The 22545-nt window shown below is 42.3% G+C and overlaps 1 protein-coding gene across 1 annotated transcript in view; it reads left to right on the forward strand.

Moving 5' to 3' along the window:
* MMP16 (matrix metallopeptidase 16) overlaps positions 1-22545 on the forward strand; it is a 115163-nt gene that overhangs the window by 19127 nt on the left and 73491 nt on the right. The window contains exon 3 of the mRNA XM_066623763.1: positions 13809-14113. Within this exon, the coding sequence (XP_066479860.1) occupies positions 13809-14113 (305 nt within the window). The remainder of the gene's footprint in view (positions 1-13808; positions 14114-22545) is intronic.

Below are 22545 nucleotides of genomic sequence, written 5' to 3' on the forward strand. Positions count from 1 at the left end.
TCTGAGTAAAATAAATAACTTTCAAACACCTCTACCCATGAGGTGGTGTTGTTGTTATGAGTACTTTTACACTGCTTTTAAAAAAAAGTTCACAAAGTGGTTTACATAGCAAAATAAATCAATAAATGGGTTCATGTCCCCAAAGAGCTCACAATCTAGGAATTAAAAAAAAAAGACCATCAGCAACAGCCAATGGAAAAGACACCATAATGTGGTGAAGAGGAACAGTTGCTCTCCACCAGTTAAGTATAAAGGGACACCACTTTAAGAGGTGCCTTTTTTCCAGAATATAAAGCTGCTAGGGAAAATTTTAACACCCCTCCATGAGACAAAATTATATTCATCAATTAAGGGTTTACATTAAGTTTAAAAATCTATTTAAAATAAAGAACTACCTTCCCAAGCAGTTGCTGATCTGTTAAAAAAAAAAATTTCCCTAACATCCTAAAGGCTGTAGTCCTGTCCACACTTACCTGGGAGTCAGCCCCATTGACTATAATTGTTAAAAACATATCCATAGCAGCCTGTGAAAAGTACAGATCCATAACACTTCCCCAAATGCAGTCATATACCCTGGTGGCATCAAGTCTAATATATTAAAAATAAAATACATATTGAAATGAATGGGTACCCTTTCAAATTGGCTTGCAACCCACTAGATGCCTCATTGTCTTAACAAGATCATCCTGATGCAGTAGTCATTGTCTCGGGATGTATCCCTGAAATGTTTTGCAATCAGAACAATGGCAGATAGGTTGTCTTGTAGATTCATCTGAATTCCTGAAGAGCAGTAGGTTGTAGTTAGACTTCTTGTTGGGACTGGCATGTGCCAATCATTCAAGACCAAGTCAGAAGGCAGGCAAAGATGCCAGGTAATTGTAAACCATCTGATTAGGTGGACCTATGGCATCAACAACCATATTTTTTGTTTGTTTGTTTCAAGTCTTGCCAAGGATGCTTAGTTGTATGGCCCCAGTTTATCGTTCAAAGCAGCTAACCAGACTACTGAAACACCTTAACTAGTATAGGGAAATTAAATTAGTCTGTTCGTAATTACTCAGTTAGCCACCTTAAAATATTGTGTTGCATCACAATGTAAAAGGGATTGCATTAACAGTACACACAGCATAGGAAATAAGGAAGATACATTAAAAAAAACTTGTGAACTTGTATGGCACCTTGTATAAGCCCTTGCACCAGTGAAATAACTTCTCTGGATTTGAAGTCAGTTTTTCACACAACTATTCTAGTGGTCAGAAATGGTGCTTTTAGGCTTCCACCAGATCATGAATATCCAGAAATTTCCAGTTACCAGTCCTTTATGACTACAAAGAATATGCTGATCCTTTGATCTTTCTCACTCATTACCACTGATTCATCTTATCTATGTAGTCCTCTTTGGAACCTGGTCATATTAGTGACTTCCCAGGGAAGTAGGTTCCACATATCAATTATTATGCAGTGTAGAAAAGATTTTCTTTTATTTTTACCCCTTGATTTCCTAATTCCATAGGGTATTTCCTAGTTCTTGTGTTAAGGGGAATATAAATCATTGAATGCTATTCACTTTCTCTGCCTATCATCCTATAATTTTATGTATATTTTCATTGCCATATTAACCTTTGATTTCACATTTGAAGCAAGGGTTGTGAATCTGGCTTGCAGAGAGATAAACTTGACTCCTCTTCTTTGAACAACCTTGCAACAGTGAATGAGCGTGCTTAGCTCAGGTTGGAATAACTATTAAAACAGAATCCAGTTACTATTAAAACAGACTGTGCTGAATGCTAAATTAGCAACATCTGTTGAAAAATTTTCAGGGAAGAAAATTTCTGTCTGAAAATCATCCTTCAGCCACTGCCTGTAGTTTGCCTTACCCTAGATAGTGGCTTCTCTTTATATTTTCCACCATAAAATTTACAGGACTGGTCTTACTCAGTCTTGGAGTAAACTCGCATACAGTTTAGATAAACTAGAAATACAGAGTAAGGCTAATGAGAGCAAGATGGTATAGCACAATAGTTCCCAAACGTACCTGGATCACAATGTCCCTGCAGCCTCCTCAGCTGCATGCCACCAACTTGGATCTCATAAAATTTAATGGGATTCAAGATGCTGGCGCATGGGGAAACAGGTAGGAGGGGCCACTGGGTACATACCACGGTGTCCTGTGAGTGTGCTGAGATGCCCTAAGGTGTTGCAACACATACTTTAGAATCCCTAGTATAGTGGTTTGGGAGTTGGACTTAGACCTGGAAGATCCAAGTTCAAATCTCTGCCCAGCTATGACTATTCCTGGGTGTCCTTGGGCCAGTCACACTCTCTCAGTCTCACCTACCTCACAGGGTTGTGAAGGAAGGAAGGGTGATATAAAAATGTGGAAAAATAAATATTCTTTGTTGCTATCCAGATGCACCTGAATCTGATCAAGAACGTCCAAGATGCACCATATCCTTTAATGAAAAATTTGAAGTGTAGTCTCTTAAATATTTTTTTCCCACTAACTCCTACTTTATTTATTTATTTATTTATCCCGCCTTTCTGTCCCAGTAAAGGGTACTCAAGGTGGCTTACAAAAGAAATCATAAAAAATATAAAAAATATAAATATGTATAAAAATAAAACAATTAAAACACAATAAAACTTGGAACCCAAAATTAAAATAATTTTTTTTAAAATCCACTCACTCTATTAATGGTGGCTGCACTCACACCCCCCAACTCCTTCAAGATGTCAAACGCATTACCCTTTGGCAGGGCTGACCCATAAACCACACAACTTTGACCACACACTCCACTCGGCATTCAGTCACTCTCACTTCACTATTAAATCATTGCTACGTACAACACCCCCTCTCACGGAACTCTCTCGCCCCCTGTCCCCCCTCATGGAGCCAGAGGTTTCCACCCTCTCCCTTGTCCTTCTCTCACCAAGACAGAGGACACCAGCTTGTCCTTGAGTTCCTTAATCCAAGACAAAAAGTTAACACACCTGAATCACAACCAAAACTCACTCACATGACACCTCCTCAACCGCCCACTCACAATCTGCATTCAGTCTAACACAAACCCTGACCCAGTGCCTCCTAACCCCTCCCAGATGTCCAATCATTAAATAGCACTGCACTGCATAAAAGGGAAGGGTATAGTGCTGGCAATCAGGGATCCAAAGGTGATGAGCCACTCAGCAACAAGAGCCATAACAAAGAGTCATGCAGCCTCCTGATCCACTGTCTTGATCCACTGAGCAAAGAGCCACGGGCAAAGAGCCCTTCGGCTGACGCCTCTGGCATGCCAGAGGCTTGAAGATGTGGGGAGGAGGAGGAGAAAAAGCAGTTGGAGTCCAGCAGCCGGCCCCACAGGTGTTCCACTCTTTCTCCTTGCCCTTCTGCAGCCTTCTCTCCCAGCCGTTCCACTGAGTGGAGGCTGTTCCCTCTCCCCTCACTCCTCCCTCCACTACCCAACACATTAAAGCGCGACGTATTAAATGAGACTATTTCTTTACTCAGCATGTGATTGGTCTGTGGAACTCCTTGCCACAGGATGTGGTGATGGCATCTGGCCTAGTTTCCTTTAAAAGGTGATTGTACAAATTTCTGGAGGAAAAATCCATTACGAGTTACAAGACGTGATGTGTATGTGCAACTCCTGATTTTAGAAATGGGCTATGTCAGATGCAAGGGAGGGCACCAGGATGCAGGTCTCTTGTTATCTGGTGTGCTCCCTGGGGCATTTGGTGGGCCACTGTGAGATACAGGAAGCTGGACTAGATGGGCCTATGGCCTGATCCAGTGGGCATGTTCTTATGAGAAATCATCTTGAGAGAAGCTACAAATAGAAAGGGACACAGCTCAATGGAAGAGCATCTGTATTTTGCGTGCAATCCTGTTATCTGCTGGTTGGGTTCAGAAAGACCCCACTGTTTGGAACCTTGAGAAGATTCTATCAGTTAGTGTACATAATGCTGACCTAGATCATCAAATGGTCTGACTCTGTATAAGTCAATGAAATCAGTGCTCACAAAGCTTTTTCCCTGCTTGTTTAAAGTCTCCATGTGCCAGGAGGTTTTTAATCTCAGGCATATTCAAACAAGGGTTCTGCCATGTTCTGAATGAGGGCTGCATGCTCTTCTGGAATGTTTGGATTTGCTGTGGCTTTAAGGAACTGCATAAGACCCTTGGGGGGCAAGTCCATTTTTATTTGGTTGACAGATATGTTAATGTAAACAAAGATTAATGTTAAGGAGACAACTTTTAAAGTGGTGGCTCTCCTGGTTTAGCTGGGGGAGAGCAATTGTCCCTATTCAAGCCAGCATGGGGTGTGTGTGTGTGTGTGTTCCAGTGGTCACCAGTGTTGGTGGTTCCCTTGTGAACCTCTTTGGCACTGAAAATCTTTTTTTTTTAAATTATTTCTTTTGCTATGACAATTGTTTTGTGGACATTTTTAAATTGAAAGTTATATATTAATATCCTCACTAATAATTGGTAGGAGTAATAACATATCAGCTATTTGAGGCACTGCATGTACATTTTGCTCAGTGATCCTTAAAACAACCAGTTCTGGTCAGTTAAGCAAATTAGGTCTGTTATAAATTTTTTGTTTTTTACTGAATTTAACTTCAGTATCAGGGTGTTATACTCCAGACTGAGAGCAAAATCCAAAGTCCAGCTGGAATGTCTGCGTGACTTCCTCTTTGCTGACGATGCAGCTGTCACTACCCACTCTGCCAAAGATCTCCAGCAGCTCATGGATCGTTTTAGCAAGGCCTGCCAAGATTTTGGACTGACAATCAGCCTGAAGAAAACACAGGTCATGGTTCAGGATGTGGACTCACCTCCCTGCATTACAATCTCTGAGCATGAACTGGAGGTTGTCCATGACTTTGTGTACCTTGGCTCAACGATCTCCGACACTCATTCTCTCGATACCGAGCTAAACAAGCGCATCGGTAAAGCAGCTACCACGTTTTCCAGACTCTCAAAGAGAGTCTGGTCCAACAAGAAGCTGACGGAACATACCAAGATCCAGGTCTACAGAGCTTGCGTCCTGAGTACACTTCTGTACTGCAGCAAGTCATGGACTCTTCGCTCACAACAGGAGAGGAAACTGAGCGCTTTCCACATGCGCTGCCTCCGACGCATCCTCGGCATCACCTGGCAGGACAAAGTTCCAAACAACACAGTCCTGGAACGTGCTGGAATCCCTAGCATGTATTCACTGCTGAAACAGAGACGCCTGCGTTGGCTTGGTCATGTCGTGAGAATGGATGATGGCCGGATCCCAAAGGATCTCCTCTATGGAGAACTCGTGCAAGGAAAGCGCCCTACAGGTAGACCACAGCTGCGATACAAGGACATCTGCAAGAGGGATCTGAAGGCCTTAGGGATGGACCTCAACAAGTGGGAAACCCTGGCCTCTGAGCGGCCGGCTTGGAGGCAGGCTGTGCAGCATGGCCTTTCCCAGTTTGAAGAGACACTTTGCCAACAGTCTGAGGCTAAGAGGCAAAGAAGGAAGGCCCATAGCCAGGGAGACAGACCAGGGACAGACTGCACTTGCTCCCGGTGTGGAAGGGATTGTCACTCCCGGATTGGCCTTTTCAGCCACACTAGACGCTGTGCCAGAACCACCTTTCAGAGCGCGATACCATAGTCTTTCGAGACTGAAGGTTGCCAATACAATAATACTCCCTCAGCTCCCTGAAGAATTCAAAACAAAATCTTAAATAAGATTGCCTCTCCTGAGCCTCACATTATTAGTCGTTTTATTTCAGCTGTCTTCTGTTTCAGTGACTTAGCCATAATTATTCTGATGATTTATGTTTGAATGATTTGGAGCCAACCATGTTAGGATTTGTTCCCAGTAAGCACTTACCAACATTGGATTCCATCTCTCATTTTATTGCCCAGTCACCTGCTTCTGAGAAAATAAGCTAAAGCCACCTAACCCTAGATATATGCCTCTTGAATTATTTTGTATCCTCATATTGCCGTATCTACGCCTTTGCTCCGGATAATGAATTAAAATGATCAATGAACAACCTTCTTTTCGCTTCCATTCTACTGTAAATTCGCTTCCATTCTTCTTTCTGTCTGTCTTGTATTTTGACCAGGGAAATGATCCCTGTTTCATGGGTTTACTCCATGCAAAATTGCTTTCTTAATGGGCATGATCAATAATTCAGAGAATTGTTCAGAGATGTTGATAGCAGTTCTCCAAAGTGTGAAGCTGGCTTCTTTTGTGAGCTCTGGACTTTTATGAATATTAAATAAATGTTTTTGTATTTATATAACTATAAAGTAGCAGTCTAACTACTCTTTCCTGGCATTATTCCATACCAAATTGCCACTCTCACAGAAGGTTGAAGCAACCCAGAAAAAAAAGTCAGCAACTTCTGTGAGCTGTCATTTAATCAGAGACAGAAGATCTTAAGGCTTCTATATTCCCTAAGCCACAATTTATAGTCTCTCTCCTATCCACTTAAAGGGCTGAGTTATCCCAAACAGTCAGCTTTCCCAAACGTGCTAATTTAAAAGCCATTCTGCAATTTTCTTGATTTTCCAGTGAGTCTTGAACAGGCCTGCCAAAGAGGCAGGTTGTCCAGTCAGTGCAATGCAGAAGTGAATTTCTGTCCATCTGATGCAGAGTGAGCCTCTGTACATTCCCTTTGTATGTCAGTGACAGAAGCTATTTCTCCAAGGAACTTCAAAGTCAGCAGGGTCACATGAGCATGTTGCCAATTCACTGACCCTTGTTCTCTCTTTCCCTTAAGAACTGTGTGCAGGTGGACTTGGGACTAGACTGATCATTGTTAGAGGAGCTGTTTGTCTTTATTTCAGAATCTAATGCTTCTTTATTTCAGAGTACTTGGCTTCTAGTGATTATGCATGTCTTAAAGTAATTAATTAAATGGGACTTACTCCCAGGTACATGTGTATAGCATTGCAACCTTGCAGCCCAACCATACTAAATTTCCCCTGCTGATGCAGCTGCACCACCGGAGTGAGTGCCCTTACTTGTGAGGAAGGGATCCCTAGAGATGTCGTCCAGGTAAGGGAACATGTGTTCCTTTGCCCAGTGGTAAATCTCCACTGTCAAAATGAGTCTACTGGAACCTGCACCAGTGAATTTGCTGGTGCAAGTTCAAATGGACGTGGGAAGACAGATCATGACTGGGAAGGGGGATAGCATATCTGAGGCTGATACCACCCCCTTCTGCCCCCTTCCTGCACCAGTCTCTACCCAGTTTTTTCTGTCTCTCTAGATGGATTGCAGTAATTTAGGTTATTTCCCCCACTATAAGATTTTTATACAAGAATGTTCCATTTCTGAAATACTGCAAGTGAGTCTGAGGCATGTGTAAATTGCAGGATGTGCAAATACATTTGGCCATGTCTCCCCCAGTACATCCCAAAGTTGTTCCTTCCACAGTGTTGCACCTTTCTTGAATAAGGACACCAGTGCCTGAAAAGGTGCTGGGCTAGCAAAAGGTGGAAAACTGGAGAGGAATACTCAGGCAAATACTGTATATTAACATCCCTGTTAATACATTGAGCCCTGGTGAGTTCTGGTTCAGATTAAACTAGAATGAATATTTTTGTAAAGCAGATAGCAGAAACTACTTTTAACATGGATCTATTCAATAAAAGACAAAAAAAAATATTAGGAAGAAGTTAGGGAAGCTGTATTGTAAAGGCATTGCCTATGCAAGGCATTGGCTGCTGTTAATATGATATTTACAAAGTCCTTAGCATAGTCAGAGTCATCAGAAGTGGCATCTTTCTATCCTTTCATATTTTTTTTTTAAAGACATCAGTTGCTGATACTGGAAATGAACAACCTTTGGACATTGTATCTGATACCTGAATGAATTGTTGAGCAGTGAAAAGGGCTATGCTATGAAGGAAATCTTATTCTTTTGCTTATACAATAGAAATGCCTGTAAAAAGTTCAAGTGCTGCCAGCAATTACCAAATCAAAAATAGTGTTTGTTGTCACAAACTGCTCTTTTTATTTTTTATTTTTATTTTTTTTGACAGATTAGATAGATGACTGTGGATGTCCAGGAACAACTGCATTTCAGGAGGAAAGGCAGAATTGACAGAAAGGGACTACTTAACAATTTACCTGTTTATTGAAAATGGCACAAAACTATGTATTTCTCCAATTCAGCCTTCCCTACATCTGTCATCAGCGAGGCAGGCTCATCTATCACATGGAATTGTGTATATGCTTAAAATTGTGCTCTTGTTATTACTATTAGAATCCATGTATCAAAATGTCACTTTTTTTCCTCAGTCTCTTTATGGTTACAAAACGTCCTCCACTCAAGGACAGAATTCTTAGTCCCAAGACAAAGTATCTGATACTGGAAGAAGGGGCGCCTCATCTCAGTGTCTGGGAGATGGCTTCTTTCATGTTATTACTGCTGTCCTATCGAAATGATGATATCTACTTAGAGCTTCCCAGCTAGCAGCTTTGTAACTTATGGTTAGCTCCTGATGTTCAAAACAGTCTGTGAAAATTAAAGACCACATTAAAGTTAATTAAGCTATGCAACTGATGGCTTTGGTACAGTAGTGAATGTATTTGTTGCATTTGATTTAAGACTACAATCCTAAATATATTTGCTATAAGTTTCACTGATGTCTGAGAGACTTCTTCCTAAATTAGCAAGCTTTGGATTGTGCCTTTGACCAGTCTCTCTTACTTGTCCATACACAAGCTTGCACTTTCTCATTTTCTGTGAATGCTTGTATATTCAAGTTGTTTCTTCATTGAACATACTCTTTTCTTTGAAGACAGCTTTCTTTTTACCTGTATCATTTAACCTTTTAGTGTATGCGTCTAAAACCTAGAATCCAATTCCAGTAGATTATCTGGGTGTGTGTTCTTCTTAGCAGAAAACAATGCTGTGGCCAAATTTCAGACTATCCAGTTTGTCATAATTACTTAAAACTAAGGGCCACTTTAGACTTTCCAACATGACACCATGATTGGAATTCCCTATGCGTTTCTTTGTCAGAAAACAGCCATGGGCCTCTCCCTCCCCATTTGGATCAGCCCCAAAGGGAGAGGTGAGTTTAACTCTTTGCCCCATGACATTTCCTGACTTCTCTTCTCCCTCTGAAATTGCATTTACCTGTGGAGGGGAAAAACACACAGGCATAATAGTGGCCTTCAGCATCTAACAGTAATGAGAGGGAAGGGTGGACAGGTGAACAAGTGGGAGCATCCGCATCTCTCATTCCCTTTACTTAGGATAAGAACAGCCTGCAGCCTCCCTTATCTGTGCTGCTTCTGTTTGAAATGACATACACTGTTCATGCTTATTGCAAATAGAAGCAGCCTGGTACAAGGAGGCTCTATGCTATGCTCTTTGTCAGTAAAGGGAAGGGGCAAATCTCGCTTCATAAAAACCAAGGAAGGAGGAGAGGTGATTTTGAGCTATGACATCTACTTCTTCTTCCAGCAACATTAGAGGTGGGAGAAGGGAACTGCCACCAATATTTCTCTGTTTTACCAGCACTACACAGATCCCTTTTGGTGTCTGCACAGGGGTGGCTCCAGAGGTAATCTGCACAGGGCTTTGATAATGGCTGTGCAGCTTACATGGAAGACTAGTTGCAATTGGTGATATTCTTCTCCGACTTGCTCTCAGCAAGTTGGGACAGGACCAGATCCCCCAGTGGAGTGGCAGGCAGTGGGCAGATGGGCACTGGAGCAGTGGGCAGAGCTGTGGACAGGCAGGCTGGTTCAAGAGAGTCACTTCATGCAGCCATTTCAGGTCACTTGATGGCAAGACTGGCCCTGAGCATGACCCATTCTACAGCTCTGATTCATATTGGAGCACACACACCTTTTTTACTAGCTGCTTTTTGACGAAGGAAAAAAGGGGGGGGGAAGAGTTCCATTATGAAAGATCTTCATTATGGATCTAAATCACCACCTTACATTCCTTCCTTACTGAAGCATATATGGTGGAAATGCACTTTATGCTTTTCATGGAAAATGGAGTACATGCAGTGTAGTACTCAGTTTTGAACCATTTTCTCTCCTATTCTATGCTGAGGAAGAGCAGTGAGGCAACGCTGTTGATTGCTCTCCTGACACAGCCTTCCACTTCATTGTGAGTGACTTGATAGCCTAAACAAGGTCAAAAAGCAGGCTAGAAATCTGAATAAAGCACACTATAATACCTGTGATGCAACAGAGAGGGGGAAAGATGGTATAGGTATTTGGCTATCAGTGTCTGCAGTGCTGCTTCTCACTGCTCCTATACAAGCAAAAGCGTGACATCCCCCCCCCCCCCCACACACAAAGTTGTTTGCAGGCTATTATACTTTTCACTTAGCCTTGCTGCTATTCATTAAGGCCAGCAGCAGCCATTTTTCTTCAGCACCAGCTGGTTTTGGAAGCATCCATCATTTCTGGTTAATCCAGACATCTGAATTGTTGTCTGCTGGATTAGCAAGGAGGGCCAATCATTACGTTACCATTCACAGCTGTACTCGGCACTCCCAACAAGATTCAGCTATTGAAAACTGAATTTAGTGAACTGTTACAAATTGTTATCGCTCCCGGGGAAAAGCATCCTCTTTGTTGTTTTACTGCAACATATTCCAATAAAGAATCTTGTATATTAGGGGTCTCCAAACCCTGGCCCGGGGGCCAGATGCAACTCATGGCGAGCCTCTATCCAGCCTGCAGCCAGCCTCTGGTCCCCTGAGAGCTTCTGACCCAGTTGATCAAACACAACCGGAACTGTGCTTATGGAGTGGGGGAATGGGGGTCTATTTAAGTGTGTGTTATTTCTGTGGTGTGCTTGGAGAAATCCTGGAAACTTGAGCCCATTCGTTCATTCATTCATTCATTCATTCATTCATCCAAGTTCCATCTCTAATATATTTATTTGAACTGTATATTGAAATTTTTTCCGGCCATCGACACTGTGCCAGATATTTTATGTGGCCCACTGTCGAAAGGTTTGGAGACCCCTGTTCTGTTCCAATCCTATGCAAGGCCTGTGCTGGCAGTACGTGCATTCTCCTGGCACAGGCTACTACAAAAGTGCTGTAAATCACTTTGTGGGAGTACAGGGAGCTGACACACCATCAGGAAGGCAGGAGCCTGCCCACATGCACTAGAGGAGCGATGGAGGCCTGCCCAAACAGGGCACAGGGAGTGGAAGAGGGTGAGGGGGTCAAGGAGGTGGATGAACAGGGTGGAGGGGGGGGGCTGAGCACTGAGTATATGGGGCAGGATGGATGGATTGGACCAGGAAGGAGCAGATTAAGCAGTAGCAGCACCCCACACCAAATCCAAACCCCCTTCCTGGACCTCATCTGCCTGCACATGGCAATGTGGTTTGCTAGTGCAGGTCAAGATTGTCCCATAATGGTTGCAGGCTCTTAACTGGGGTAAGGGGACAAATATCCCCTTACCCCAAGGAGACCTCCAGGAGCCAAAAATCCCCTGTGGGATGCAGCCTAGCTACTCAGGCACCACTACAACACTGCATGGGGATTTCGTTAGTATTGGGCTGTTAATTAATCCATAATCTTTCAGTGAAATCTTCAGTTGGTTTAAGTGCTCCTATAACAGAGCTGTTGCAGGAGCCATTTTGAATGGCTAGGTAAGACTAAGTTAAACACACAGGCAGATGCCTATATGTACTTTTCAAAATACGCGCATTGATCATCCAAACTTACTGTTCCACCAAACCATCACATTCTATGAATATAACTCTTATGTAATACGATACACGCTGGAACTGTAGTGTTTGAAATCTTTTTAGAATATTCTTTCTGAAGGATTTGTTACATATTTTGCCAAATAGGAATTTGTATACCAAAGAATACATCAGGTTTAAAATGCAAATATTGTATCCGTGTGCTTTTCTGCCTGCGTACTTACGCGCAATTGGGTAATATGAGATTCCCTATGCAGTTTGCTACTTTGTTGAATATTTGCATTAGGGACTTTCAACTCAACCTTTACATTTACACCAGCTCCTTCATCTAATATTGTATTTATTTTTAAAAAGTGTGCCCCATCTGTCTTGCAAAATAAATTGAAGCAGCTTATAGCATAAAAATAAGGCATCCCTAGTGAGGACATTCTGCAAAGTTGGCATCTTGGATCATGAACTCTACGTACAAAAGAATACCTATGGAATAAGACTACTTGAGGACACCCCTAGAATGTTCCTCATTGTCCCCAGATCTGTGTCCAGTGGGGATCATTATTTTCCTAAAAAAGGATAAAATGTTCATTTTTGTATGTACCTTCATGAGTCGCTTAATGGCAGGGATGCATTCCTGCACCTTTGTGGTCAAGCGAGGCTTGATTTTAAGCAAAGCTGCCAAAGCCAGAAACTGGAAGTGCGTTTTGGTTGTTTTTTTTTTGTCCTTATAAGGCATTTGGAGGCCTGGGGAAGCTCTCCCTGGGCCTCCAAATGCCTTATAAAGGGAAAAACGTTTTCAGTCATTCAGAGCCATGCAGAGGCAGCACGCAGACATGCACTGCCTCTGTGAGGCTCAGAAAAGCTTCCAGAGGAGAGGGGAGTGCAGCTCCCCTTGTCTTCAGAGTCTTGGGGGGGGGGTGAACCACGGACCAGTGGCGGCCATCACATATGCGACCCGTTGCTGGTCAGAATGTTGCTAAGCAATGCACAACTGTGTGTCATACCTGCTGTTGTAGGTGCTTGAGAGAGTGATGTAACCGAATGGATACCTATAAGAATTTAGTGGTTCAGGCTTTTCTCAATAAATGGCTTGTTTTTCCAGGCATGTTTGTTTTTACTAGAGAGTTCTCGGCCTTTTGGTTATGATCAAGTGTACTCGCTAAGTTACGAGAACATATTTTAACCTAGAACCTTGGGCAGGAGGTCTGGTCTAGAGGGTAGAGCCTCCATTTGCCTGAAGATTAACATCCACAAGGTCGGCAGTTCGAGGCCACTGGCACCGTGCGACCTTGAAGCAGCTGGCAAGCTGCAGCTGAGCTGTTCCATCTGCTCGGAGCGTGGAAGGATGGAGGCCAGAATGTTAAACCAGATCGGAGCGTAACATCTTGAATGTGGTGGTTCTTGAAAGAGAGAACCTTCTTTCAATTTGTAAAAATCCCTGCGTGGATTTAATAAGCCTGCCTGTGTAAACCGCCTTGAATAAAGTCTTGAATAAAGACCAAGAAAGGCGGTATATAAATACTGTATATTATTATTATTATATTAGAATTAAATTGAAAGCACCATTACCATTAGAGATGACTTGTTTAGGCTAATTTCCACACTTAATTTTAATATTTCCTGGGTGGGTACATACTTGGGTGCTATCCTCTTGTTGACAGTAACTAGTATGATACTAACATTTCATTTAAGCATTTGTATCTGTCTGAACGAAATGAAGAGTAGTCATTTGGCTGAATGAATGATGATTTTCATCCAACGTTAAAGTGGCAGGCTGGTATAGTCCAGGGTGTTTTTGTTTTGTTTTGCTGTCTAACAAGTTTTTATGAGGGATTTTTATCAACTGTTCAACAAAAAGAGAACAAACAGTCTTGGTCTGCTGCTGATCAAATAACTAACCCCAGCAAAGGGTTGTATCTGGCAGACAAGTCTTCACAATTGTAAGAATTGCTTAATGTATTTATTTAAAGCTGATCTGTTTTTCTTTATAATTATTTCATTCCCCAGAATTTGCTGTAGCAGAAAAGTTAAAGAATTCAGTGAGAACTTTTAAAAACATTAAAGACTGAAATGAGGAATGTTGTCACAAGGTCATCATTCTCATTTTTTTGTTTGTTTGTTTACAGCATAAAGAACGTCACTCCAAAAGTAGGAGATGCTGAAACCCGCAAAGCCATTCGCCGTGCCTTTGACGTGTGGCAGAATGTAACCCCTTTGACGTTTGAGGAAGTTCCTTACAATGAACTAGAGAATGGCAAGAGGGATGTGGATATTACAATCATTTTTGCATCAGGTTTTCATGGAGACAGCTCTCCCTTTGATGGGGAGGGAGGATTTTTGGCTCACGCCTACTTCCCTGGGCCAGGAATTGGGGGAGACACTCACTTTGACTCGGATGAACCATGGACTTTGGGAAACCCTAATCACGATGGTAAGAGCCCCATTTCTCTTTGAACATATTTCTGATATAGAAAGTTAAGAGTGTTTTTGTTTTGAACACTGGCTGTAAAATTGTATGAAGATTGTATGACATATCTCTTTATTAATTTGTTCTCCATGGTAAGTACGTACATATGACAAGCTGTGTAGTTTTTTAAATTCATGATTACAAATACAGGTGTTTTCGGTGTACTTATTCTTGATAGCATGCTTGCAAGCAAATGCCATATTTGATATTGCTAATGATTATTTATTTATACTAGCTTGCAGGTACGAATCCTCTTTCTCTTATCTTCTTTTTCTATATTTATTAGTAACTGGCCTGCACTGTTTATAATACGGCATTATGTACATTATATATAGTGGTCCAGACTACTAGCAAGAATTGGAAGCAGTTGCATTTTAGTGTTGGTTTGATGCCAGATGAAAGAACCAATTACTGGTGACTTCCCTCTGCTTCACTTTGTATATTCTAAAATGGCCTCCCTCTATATAAGAGAGGGGTGCCTCCAAGATGGCAATTGTCTATAGCAGTGTTTCTCAAACTGTGGGTCGGGAGCTACTAAGTGGGTCACGAGCCAATTTCAGTTTGGTCCCCATTCATTTCAATATTTTATTTTTAATATATTAGACTAGATGCTACCTTGGTATGTGACTGCATTTGGGGAAATGTAAATGATCTGTACTTTTAACAGGCTACTGTGTATATTATTTTAACAATGATAGTCAATGGGACTTACTCCTGGGTAAGTATGGGTAGGATTGCAGCCTAAGATTGTTAAAAAAATTTCCTGGTTGATGATGTCACATTCGGTCAGGACATCACTTCCAGTGGGTCCTGACAGATTCTCATTCTAAAAAGTGGGTCCTGGTGCTAAATGTGTGAGAACCACTGTCTATAGTGTGACTGTTGGTTTGGGGACCCAGTCAGATGGAAGTCATTCTGACATTCTGTCTGAACCCAATGTGATACACCATAAAAATTAAAAAAACAAAAACCCTGTAATGATCCAAAATAAAACAATTGCAAACAGACAACAAATAGAGGGGAGTTTGAGGAATAATCCTACTCTTTCAATGAGTAGAAGTTGCAATGCCTGAGACATTAGTTATTTGATTTTTCCCTGTAAACCACTTTGTGAACTTCTTATTGAAAAGTGCTGCTGCTGATGATTTTGATGATGATAATAAAAGTATTGAGAGTACTTCTAAAATTGATCTATGAGGAAGTCTGGTTGCTCTCCTGACCCTACCCCTGGGGGCTGGGGATAAGAATAGGCCCTCAGTTTGGCTGTACTTGTCGTAAGAGGCGACTAAACAGCCACCGGGTAGATGGGACTCGTCAGCCTGGGAAGGCAGCTCATCTGAGAGAAGGAAAACTCTGATCCCAAACCTCCACTGCCTTGTGGCTACATCCAGTTACGGAAAAGGCTTCAGGAGTCAACCTCGAGGCAAAATCCGGAGCCGGAGTCCCTGAGGCAGTTCATGGCTGGACACAGTCACGTTCTGGCAACTCCTGCGACGCCGCTGGAACCAACTGTATTGGCCTCTGCCTTTCCATTGGACCATTTCAGCAACGTGGAGAGGGGGGATTTGCTACATGGGTAACAGCCTATCCTCCATACCTACTTTACCCAGGCTTCGCGCACTGGAGAGGACACTCTGTTCCAGAACCACCATTCAGAGCGTGACACCATAGTCTTCCGAGACTGAAGGATGCCAACAACAGGTTGCTCTCCTGAGGAAGTCTTTTAGATAGCAGTGCAATCACCATGAAGAACACCAAAGTCATGATAGATCTCAACTGTCAAAAAGAAGGGGCCTGGAAAATGGCCACCTTGGGGGATCTCGAAGGGCATGGCAGAAAGGTTTATACACCCTGGAAAGTGCTGATGAATCATCTGAAGGCCTCTGTTATATTCTGCTTGCCAATATGCCCTCAAATTTCACTTAAGGAAACATAATTAGTGATCTTAGTTGGTATAATAACAATGTTTATAACTCCTGTCAGGAGATTTAACATGGCCAAACACCTGAGTAATTATTCATTTTGGTAACTACTGTGGTGGAAGAGCATTGCCATACACTTCACTGCATTTAAAACATGATAAAAGACTACCTCAACATTTTGTTGTGATTGGGAGTTAATTAATCCCTCCCATTGTATTATTTCTTTGCTTTGCATATATTAAAGACAATCGGTAACAGACCCTTCCCATATCTTCCTCTCTCATTCCCAGAAATATCCTTGACATTTGCTGCTCTTTGACTACCCTCAGTCATATAGGAATTCTAAGATTGGAATTTGTAGTCTGTTGCATCAGTGAATGTTTCTACATTTCAAACTTTGAGTCACGTCCCAAACCTATGGGCCATTTATGTCCGTGGGTCTCACAATCTACTACTGTTTTGTAAGTGATCCAGCAACAGTGCAGATGTCATGCCGCTGTTGCACATGATAGAGCCACTGGTGGTTTGAGTCAGTAGGGGAAAAGTGACTCTTATGGCCTAATCCTACCCTGGGCTGGCATGAGGGATGCACAGCTCCCAGCATGCTACAGTGCTATCTTGTGCACCACCTGGGAATGAGGCTAGTCAGAAGAGGTAAGAGCTGAAATACTTTTCTTACCAACCACTGTATGGTCCCTGATTGGGGACTCTGGTGTCCTACAAAGCAAGGACAGGTCTGTTGCTGGTGTAGCTCTGAGCAGCCCATTGGGGGCATATCCAGCCTGCGATGGGGGTTCAGGATACAGTAGCCGCCAGCTCTGCTATGAACCGCCCTTCCTAATCTTCATCCCAGTCCAGTCCTAAACCGCCCTAATCTTCATCCCAGTCCACACCTGACATAATCTTGTCAATGGCCAGTCTGTGCTGCACTGTTGGCAGCATGCAGCTTTCTGGCTGCTTGCACCAGTAGCAGAGTGGCACAGACCAGCAGAGGGGCTGCTGTGCCAGTGGAGCGCTCATTGCACTGTCATACCTTGTGGCATGCCAGTGCTAATGAGGGGTAGGTTTAATCCATTAGTAAAGCAAGCTTGGGTGTGTTTATTGGTTCTTATATTTCATGTTCTAAGTATTTTATGTCCACTGATTTTTTCCCCACTGCATTTGCTACTGTCCGAAGGAATGATCAAAAGCCAGAGCCATGTTTGCATATAACATTATATGAGTTTGGGACTATTGATGTGTTTTCTGTGAACAGCTCTTTTGGCAATTCAGACTTAGTGTGCTTTAAAGGTGTACAAGAAAATAAGAACGTTAAATACCTGCCTGATTAGGTATTTAAGGTAGCTCATCAAATTGAGCCAGATAGTTCATTAGACGACTTAATTAATGGGATGAGCTTGCTACATGAAGTTGAGTTCAAAACCTGTACTGCTGCTATTTAACAATAAATTCAGTGGTCTTTAAGACTGAATAATTAGCAGAGATGGGTAGGAAAAGTGTAGGAAGAGACTGTATTCTGTACTAAAATTAAATGGTCCTTCAAGAAAATGCAGGAAGTGGTAATTAAGGCTTTATGAGCACACACAATAAATCTTGAAGTTTATTGATTAGTTTGGAGTGAGGTGGAGATTTTTGCCTTTATTTCTTTAGGGATCTACCACCCAAAGATTCAGCTTCTTGTTGGACAATGTTTGCATTTAAATGTCCATAACAAGGATTTGATCTAACACTATCTAGGATGAGTCGAGCATTGCAAAACGTCTAAACGTTGCAATTTTTTTCCAACAGGCTCAATAAGACAGCAGTTTATTGATCTTAACTATCACAGGAACTAATAGCAACCTCACTTATGTCAAATGAAAGCCTACCTTCTTGACAGCAAAATGAACTCTGCTGTTCATGGTTTACTGTGCGCTTAAAGCTTTAAGTCTCAGCTCTGCATCAGAGGAAGCATTCGATAATCCAAGATCCTGAATGGGGGGAAAAAAATGTTATGGGGTGGAATGTTAATTAAAGTTCTAACTGGTGAAATATGCAGAATACCCTTTGCAGTGAATTTTCTTTGATCTGCTCGCTAAAGACCAAATGTGCAAATGAATTGGGGAGCGATTCTTCTTTTTATTATTCTTTTTATTATTGGAGGTGAAACTTGCAAATCTGAGTTGAGATTCCTGAGCTGGGAACAGGTGCAATTGGGGCTGCTGTGGCACAGTTGCCAACAACTCTTGGCTTGCAAGGAAGTGAAGGACAGCATCTGAGACCTGTGATGTTTGCACAGGGTTTTTGAAGAGTAAATCTGCAAGGAGTATTCATTTTGAGGGGGGAGAGACAACTGTGCCTCTCTGACCACACACATGGTTTTATAGTAGCTGCAGCTGTGCAAGAGATCACTTGCCAAGCCACCATTACCACAGCTCAATAATATTAGGCTGTCAAGGAGTGAATTATCTACCATTTGCACTGAATGCTAGTGTCATGACACAAACACACATGATCCTTGGGCTGCACCAGGAGATTTGATGTTTTGTAATTTAGGCATCTAATTCCCTCATTCTAATGTCATTTGTGTGTGGCAATATGGGCTTGCGGTATCGGCGCATTGCACCCATGCTTAGAGTAATGGAACAAGATTATTGTGTTGGATTAAACTTAGCCCATAGTTTTATTACTTATTGAACAAAAATCTGTCCCACCACAGTGAATGGGTTATTAGGCAGTGGGGTGGGGCAGGCAATCCCCAAAGAAGTTTCATTACCAAATACCCCTCAGTCACTCAAAGGCCCATCACATCTAGGTTAAGCTAACTGAAAAGAAGTTGGGAAGAGCCTCGGTAAATGGCTCCATGTCACCACAACTGATTGGCCGTATCTCGAACCCTCAACTAGAAGCTCCACTGGTCAGGGATGCCCCACCTTTCATATAAGGCTGGATTCACCTCCGGCACTTAAAGGGAGATGATGAAGATAAGAGCAGCTCTCCTGGGGTAATGTAATTGCTGTGCCAGCACAATGTCACTAATGGGCCAGTTGTACTCCAGCTGGGGAGTATGGGGAGCCCTGCGTGACCGTCTGCAGGGCTCCCTGATGCTTTAGAAGTGAAAGTGGAGCTATCACGTTTCACTTCTACAAAACTGGAAGTGGAGCGTGATCGCTCCACTTTCACTTTTGCAGCTTCGGGGAGCTTTGCAGATGGTTGCACAGGGCTCCCTGCAAGACTAGGAGGCTGCAGGAGGCTTCGGTAACTGCACCCAAGTCCCTGCAGCCCCCTGAGCAGTGCGATCCTGGGGATCACGCCACTACCTTCCCCCCGCCCCTACAAGGACCTACAGCAGTTTTCCCTGAGAGTTTGAAAACAGCTCTCCTATACTACCATTTTAGCTCTTGATACACCTACATCCCTGAACCCACTCAGGCTTGCACCAGTCAAAGAGGTGGCACAGATCTGAGTAAGCTTATTTAGGATCATGGTGCAGTGCAGCATGTAATTAAAAAAATTTTTTTTTCCTTAACTGCTCTGCCACAGCATGGTCTCCTGCAGACCCCTAGGGTGATCAGAAGCCACCCCAGCACTGCTACGCTATGGGCCAACCAAAGATAAGATTTTGCCATGACTGTCAGAACTATTCTCTTAAAATGCTTCTCCTAAAATGCTGGTACAGCAAGTGTCAGAATTTATTTATTTATGCTATTTTAATTAGTGATAATGTAGTGGCATTAAACATCAGACAACAGCAGCGACAATTTCACAGCAAAACAGAATTATTTCAGACCCAGCAGTAAATTGGGGTATTTTTGAGTCATTACCATGTGGCCAAATGTTGTCCCTAACAGTTCTTTTACATAAATTGATGTTTGCTGTATAATAGTACAGTCACAACTGGCTCATAATTTCTTGCTGCTTTTGTTCCACGTTATTTTTTCTCTCACGCAAAGGCTTTGTGATTTGTGCATTTTGTTAAGGAGATGTGTCTTGTGCTGCTCCATCTTCTGTGCATTATTCTAGTTCACCATTCAGGGAATCCTCCACCACCCCTTCCTCTTTCTTTTTAATAGTGAATTTGTACTCCACACTCGTCTACTTCTTGATTCTGGAAACCATAATCTTGTTTCTCACAATTTCCACTGACTCTTTGTTCCCTTCACTCTGAAAACTACTTAAAGTGTTCGTATAGTTGACCTCATAGGAACACATGAAGTTATCCCATATAGTAGATCATTGGTCTAAGTAGCATTGCCTACATTGGCTGGCAGTGGATCTCCAGAGTTCTGGACTGAATTTTTCTCATTTCTGCCTATAGTCAAAGTATGTGCATGAACTAAAAGTCTGACTTGCTTGTCCAGTTCTTTCTTTTTTAAAAGAAATGGTTTGTTTTATAAACTCTGGTTCATGTGAGTTGAAATTCAGTCATTGTATAGTCTGCTATCATTTAAAATATCTGATAAAACAGTTGAGAACTTCAGTGATAGATTGTTTAGAAGCTAAATTGAACTCCAGAGTGTCAAAAGGATTAGCTGGCTGAGTGATTGGTCGTCTTCTCCTGCTCCCCTGGCCTACAGGAGGCTGGATTATTTAGCTGGAAAACACACCAGCTGGATTATTTAGCTAAAATGCAAATCACCACCCCCTTGAAAAGTGCCAGGCTCATTTTCCACACTATATTGCTCTGCTAATGAAGACAATTTGAATTCCATGTTTCTCAAAAGAGATGAACAACTTCTTTGAGTGCTCAGTAAAACCTTAATATAATTTTGTGGCTTCTTTTCATAAATCTTGTGGAAGTTATTCATGCTTTTAACGCATTTGAATTAATTCTCACACAACAGGGCAATAAAGTTTTTGTGAGGGAACTGCTAGAAACAACCTTATACTACTTGGAGATAGCAGCACTAAGTTTGTATTGGGTTGTAGTGGCTTATCCCATTCTGATAGCTCTGAAGAAGTAACAGTTTGAAAAAACAAAGCCTCCAGTGACATTAATGATCTAACCTCATTTGCTAAGTCTCATGTCTACCTACTGAAACTTAACCATGCCTGCAAAAATGCTAACCGTCACAGTAGAAGTCATTGACAAAAGTCTCAGTGTGGGAGACCTCAAACCAGGAGTACTCTGGGAGCTTAATAGTACCCTTGTTAATTGAGCTACCACGTCTTCTATGAAAAACAACTGATCTGCTAAGCTGTACATAGTTTCGCCAGTAATTGCTCCACTTCTTTCCTAACACAAATGGTTACTGCCTTCTATGTAAACAAGGGTCCAATCCTATCCGGGCTTTGTGCTGCCAGAACTCTCATTCTGGCAGAGCAAAACCTTTTACAGATGGTGAAAGCCAGGCCAATGTTATGCGCTTCTGGGCCCCTACTGCAAATGTCAGTAGGTGTGGCATGTGTGGTAGCAGCTCCCAGAGGCTCCACTAGTGCTTGTAAGTTGGCAGTGGGGTGTGTGTTGTGGGAGGGGAGAGGAAGGGCAAGGGGAGTTTTGTTCCAGGAAGGGCAGGGGGTGGGGATAGAGGGGTGGATCTCTTCAGGCAGATTTCTAGGATTCTGTCCCATTTTTCCCAAAGGCCGTGCCCCCTTTCTGCCTTCACACCTACTTATTTATTTACTTACTTACAAATTTATATCCCACTTTTCTCCCAAGTGGGCATTCAAAACGGCTTACAAAAGGTCAATAAAAAGCATTATAAAATAGAATATATAAAAATATAAACATTAACAGTCCCTAAAAATGGTATAAAATATAAAAAGAGCAGAAAACAAGCAGCAAACACTAAAAAAAATGCAAGCCTATAAAAACTAGTGCATAAAAGCCTTAAATAGCTGTATTAAAAAGTCAGAAACGCAGAAGGTGAGAATAAATACAAGTACAAGTACAAGAAACCTTTATTGGCATATTTAAAATATAAAGAGTAAATAGAAATGTCTTTAAGCCCAACTAGAAAACCTTTAAGAAAGGAGCAGTTTGTAAACAGAGGGAGGGAATTCCACAGAGCTGGTGCCACCACAAAGTAGGCCCTACTTTTTGCTGCCTCCCCTCCTATCTCCATAGGCAGCAGCACCTGTAAAAGGGCCCTCTCTGATGACTGGAGAAGACAAGCCGGATTATATGGAAGAAGACAGTCTCTCAGATACCCTGGCCCCAAGCCATATAAAGCTTTAAAGGTCAAAACCAACCCCTTGGGCCTGGAAGCGAATGAGCAGCCAGTGCAGCTGCTGGAACAGTGGTCTGACTGTCATACTATGCCAACTAGGCATGCGCCACTTAAGGACAGGGATACCTTCTCTGATCTCCATTGTGATGCAATTAGGTTGTTAAGTGAATATTCCAGCCAATCTAGTGATTTTGATATGTAAATAGACACTCCCTGCCAGATACTTGCTGGCTGTAGAGGCTGCTGGAGAGAAGTTGCCTCTTCTTTGCATTAAGAGCCTCTTTGTTGTGTAAACAGACACTCTGCTGTAGGCTATGGGAGACCC

This window comes from Tiliqua scincoides, chromosome 4 (assembly GCF_035046505.1).
Source record: "Tiliqua scincoides isolate rTilSci1 chromosome 4, rTilSci1.hap2, whole genome shotgun sequence".
NCBI lineage: Eukaryota > Metazoa > Chordata > Lepidosauria > Squamata > Scincidae > Tiliqua > Tiliqua scincoides.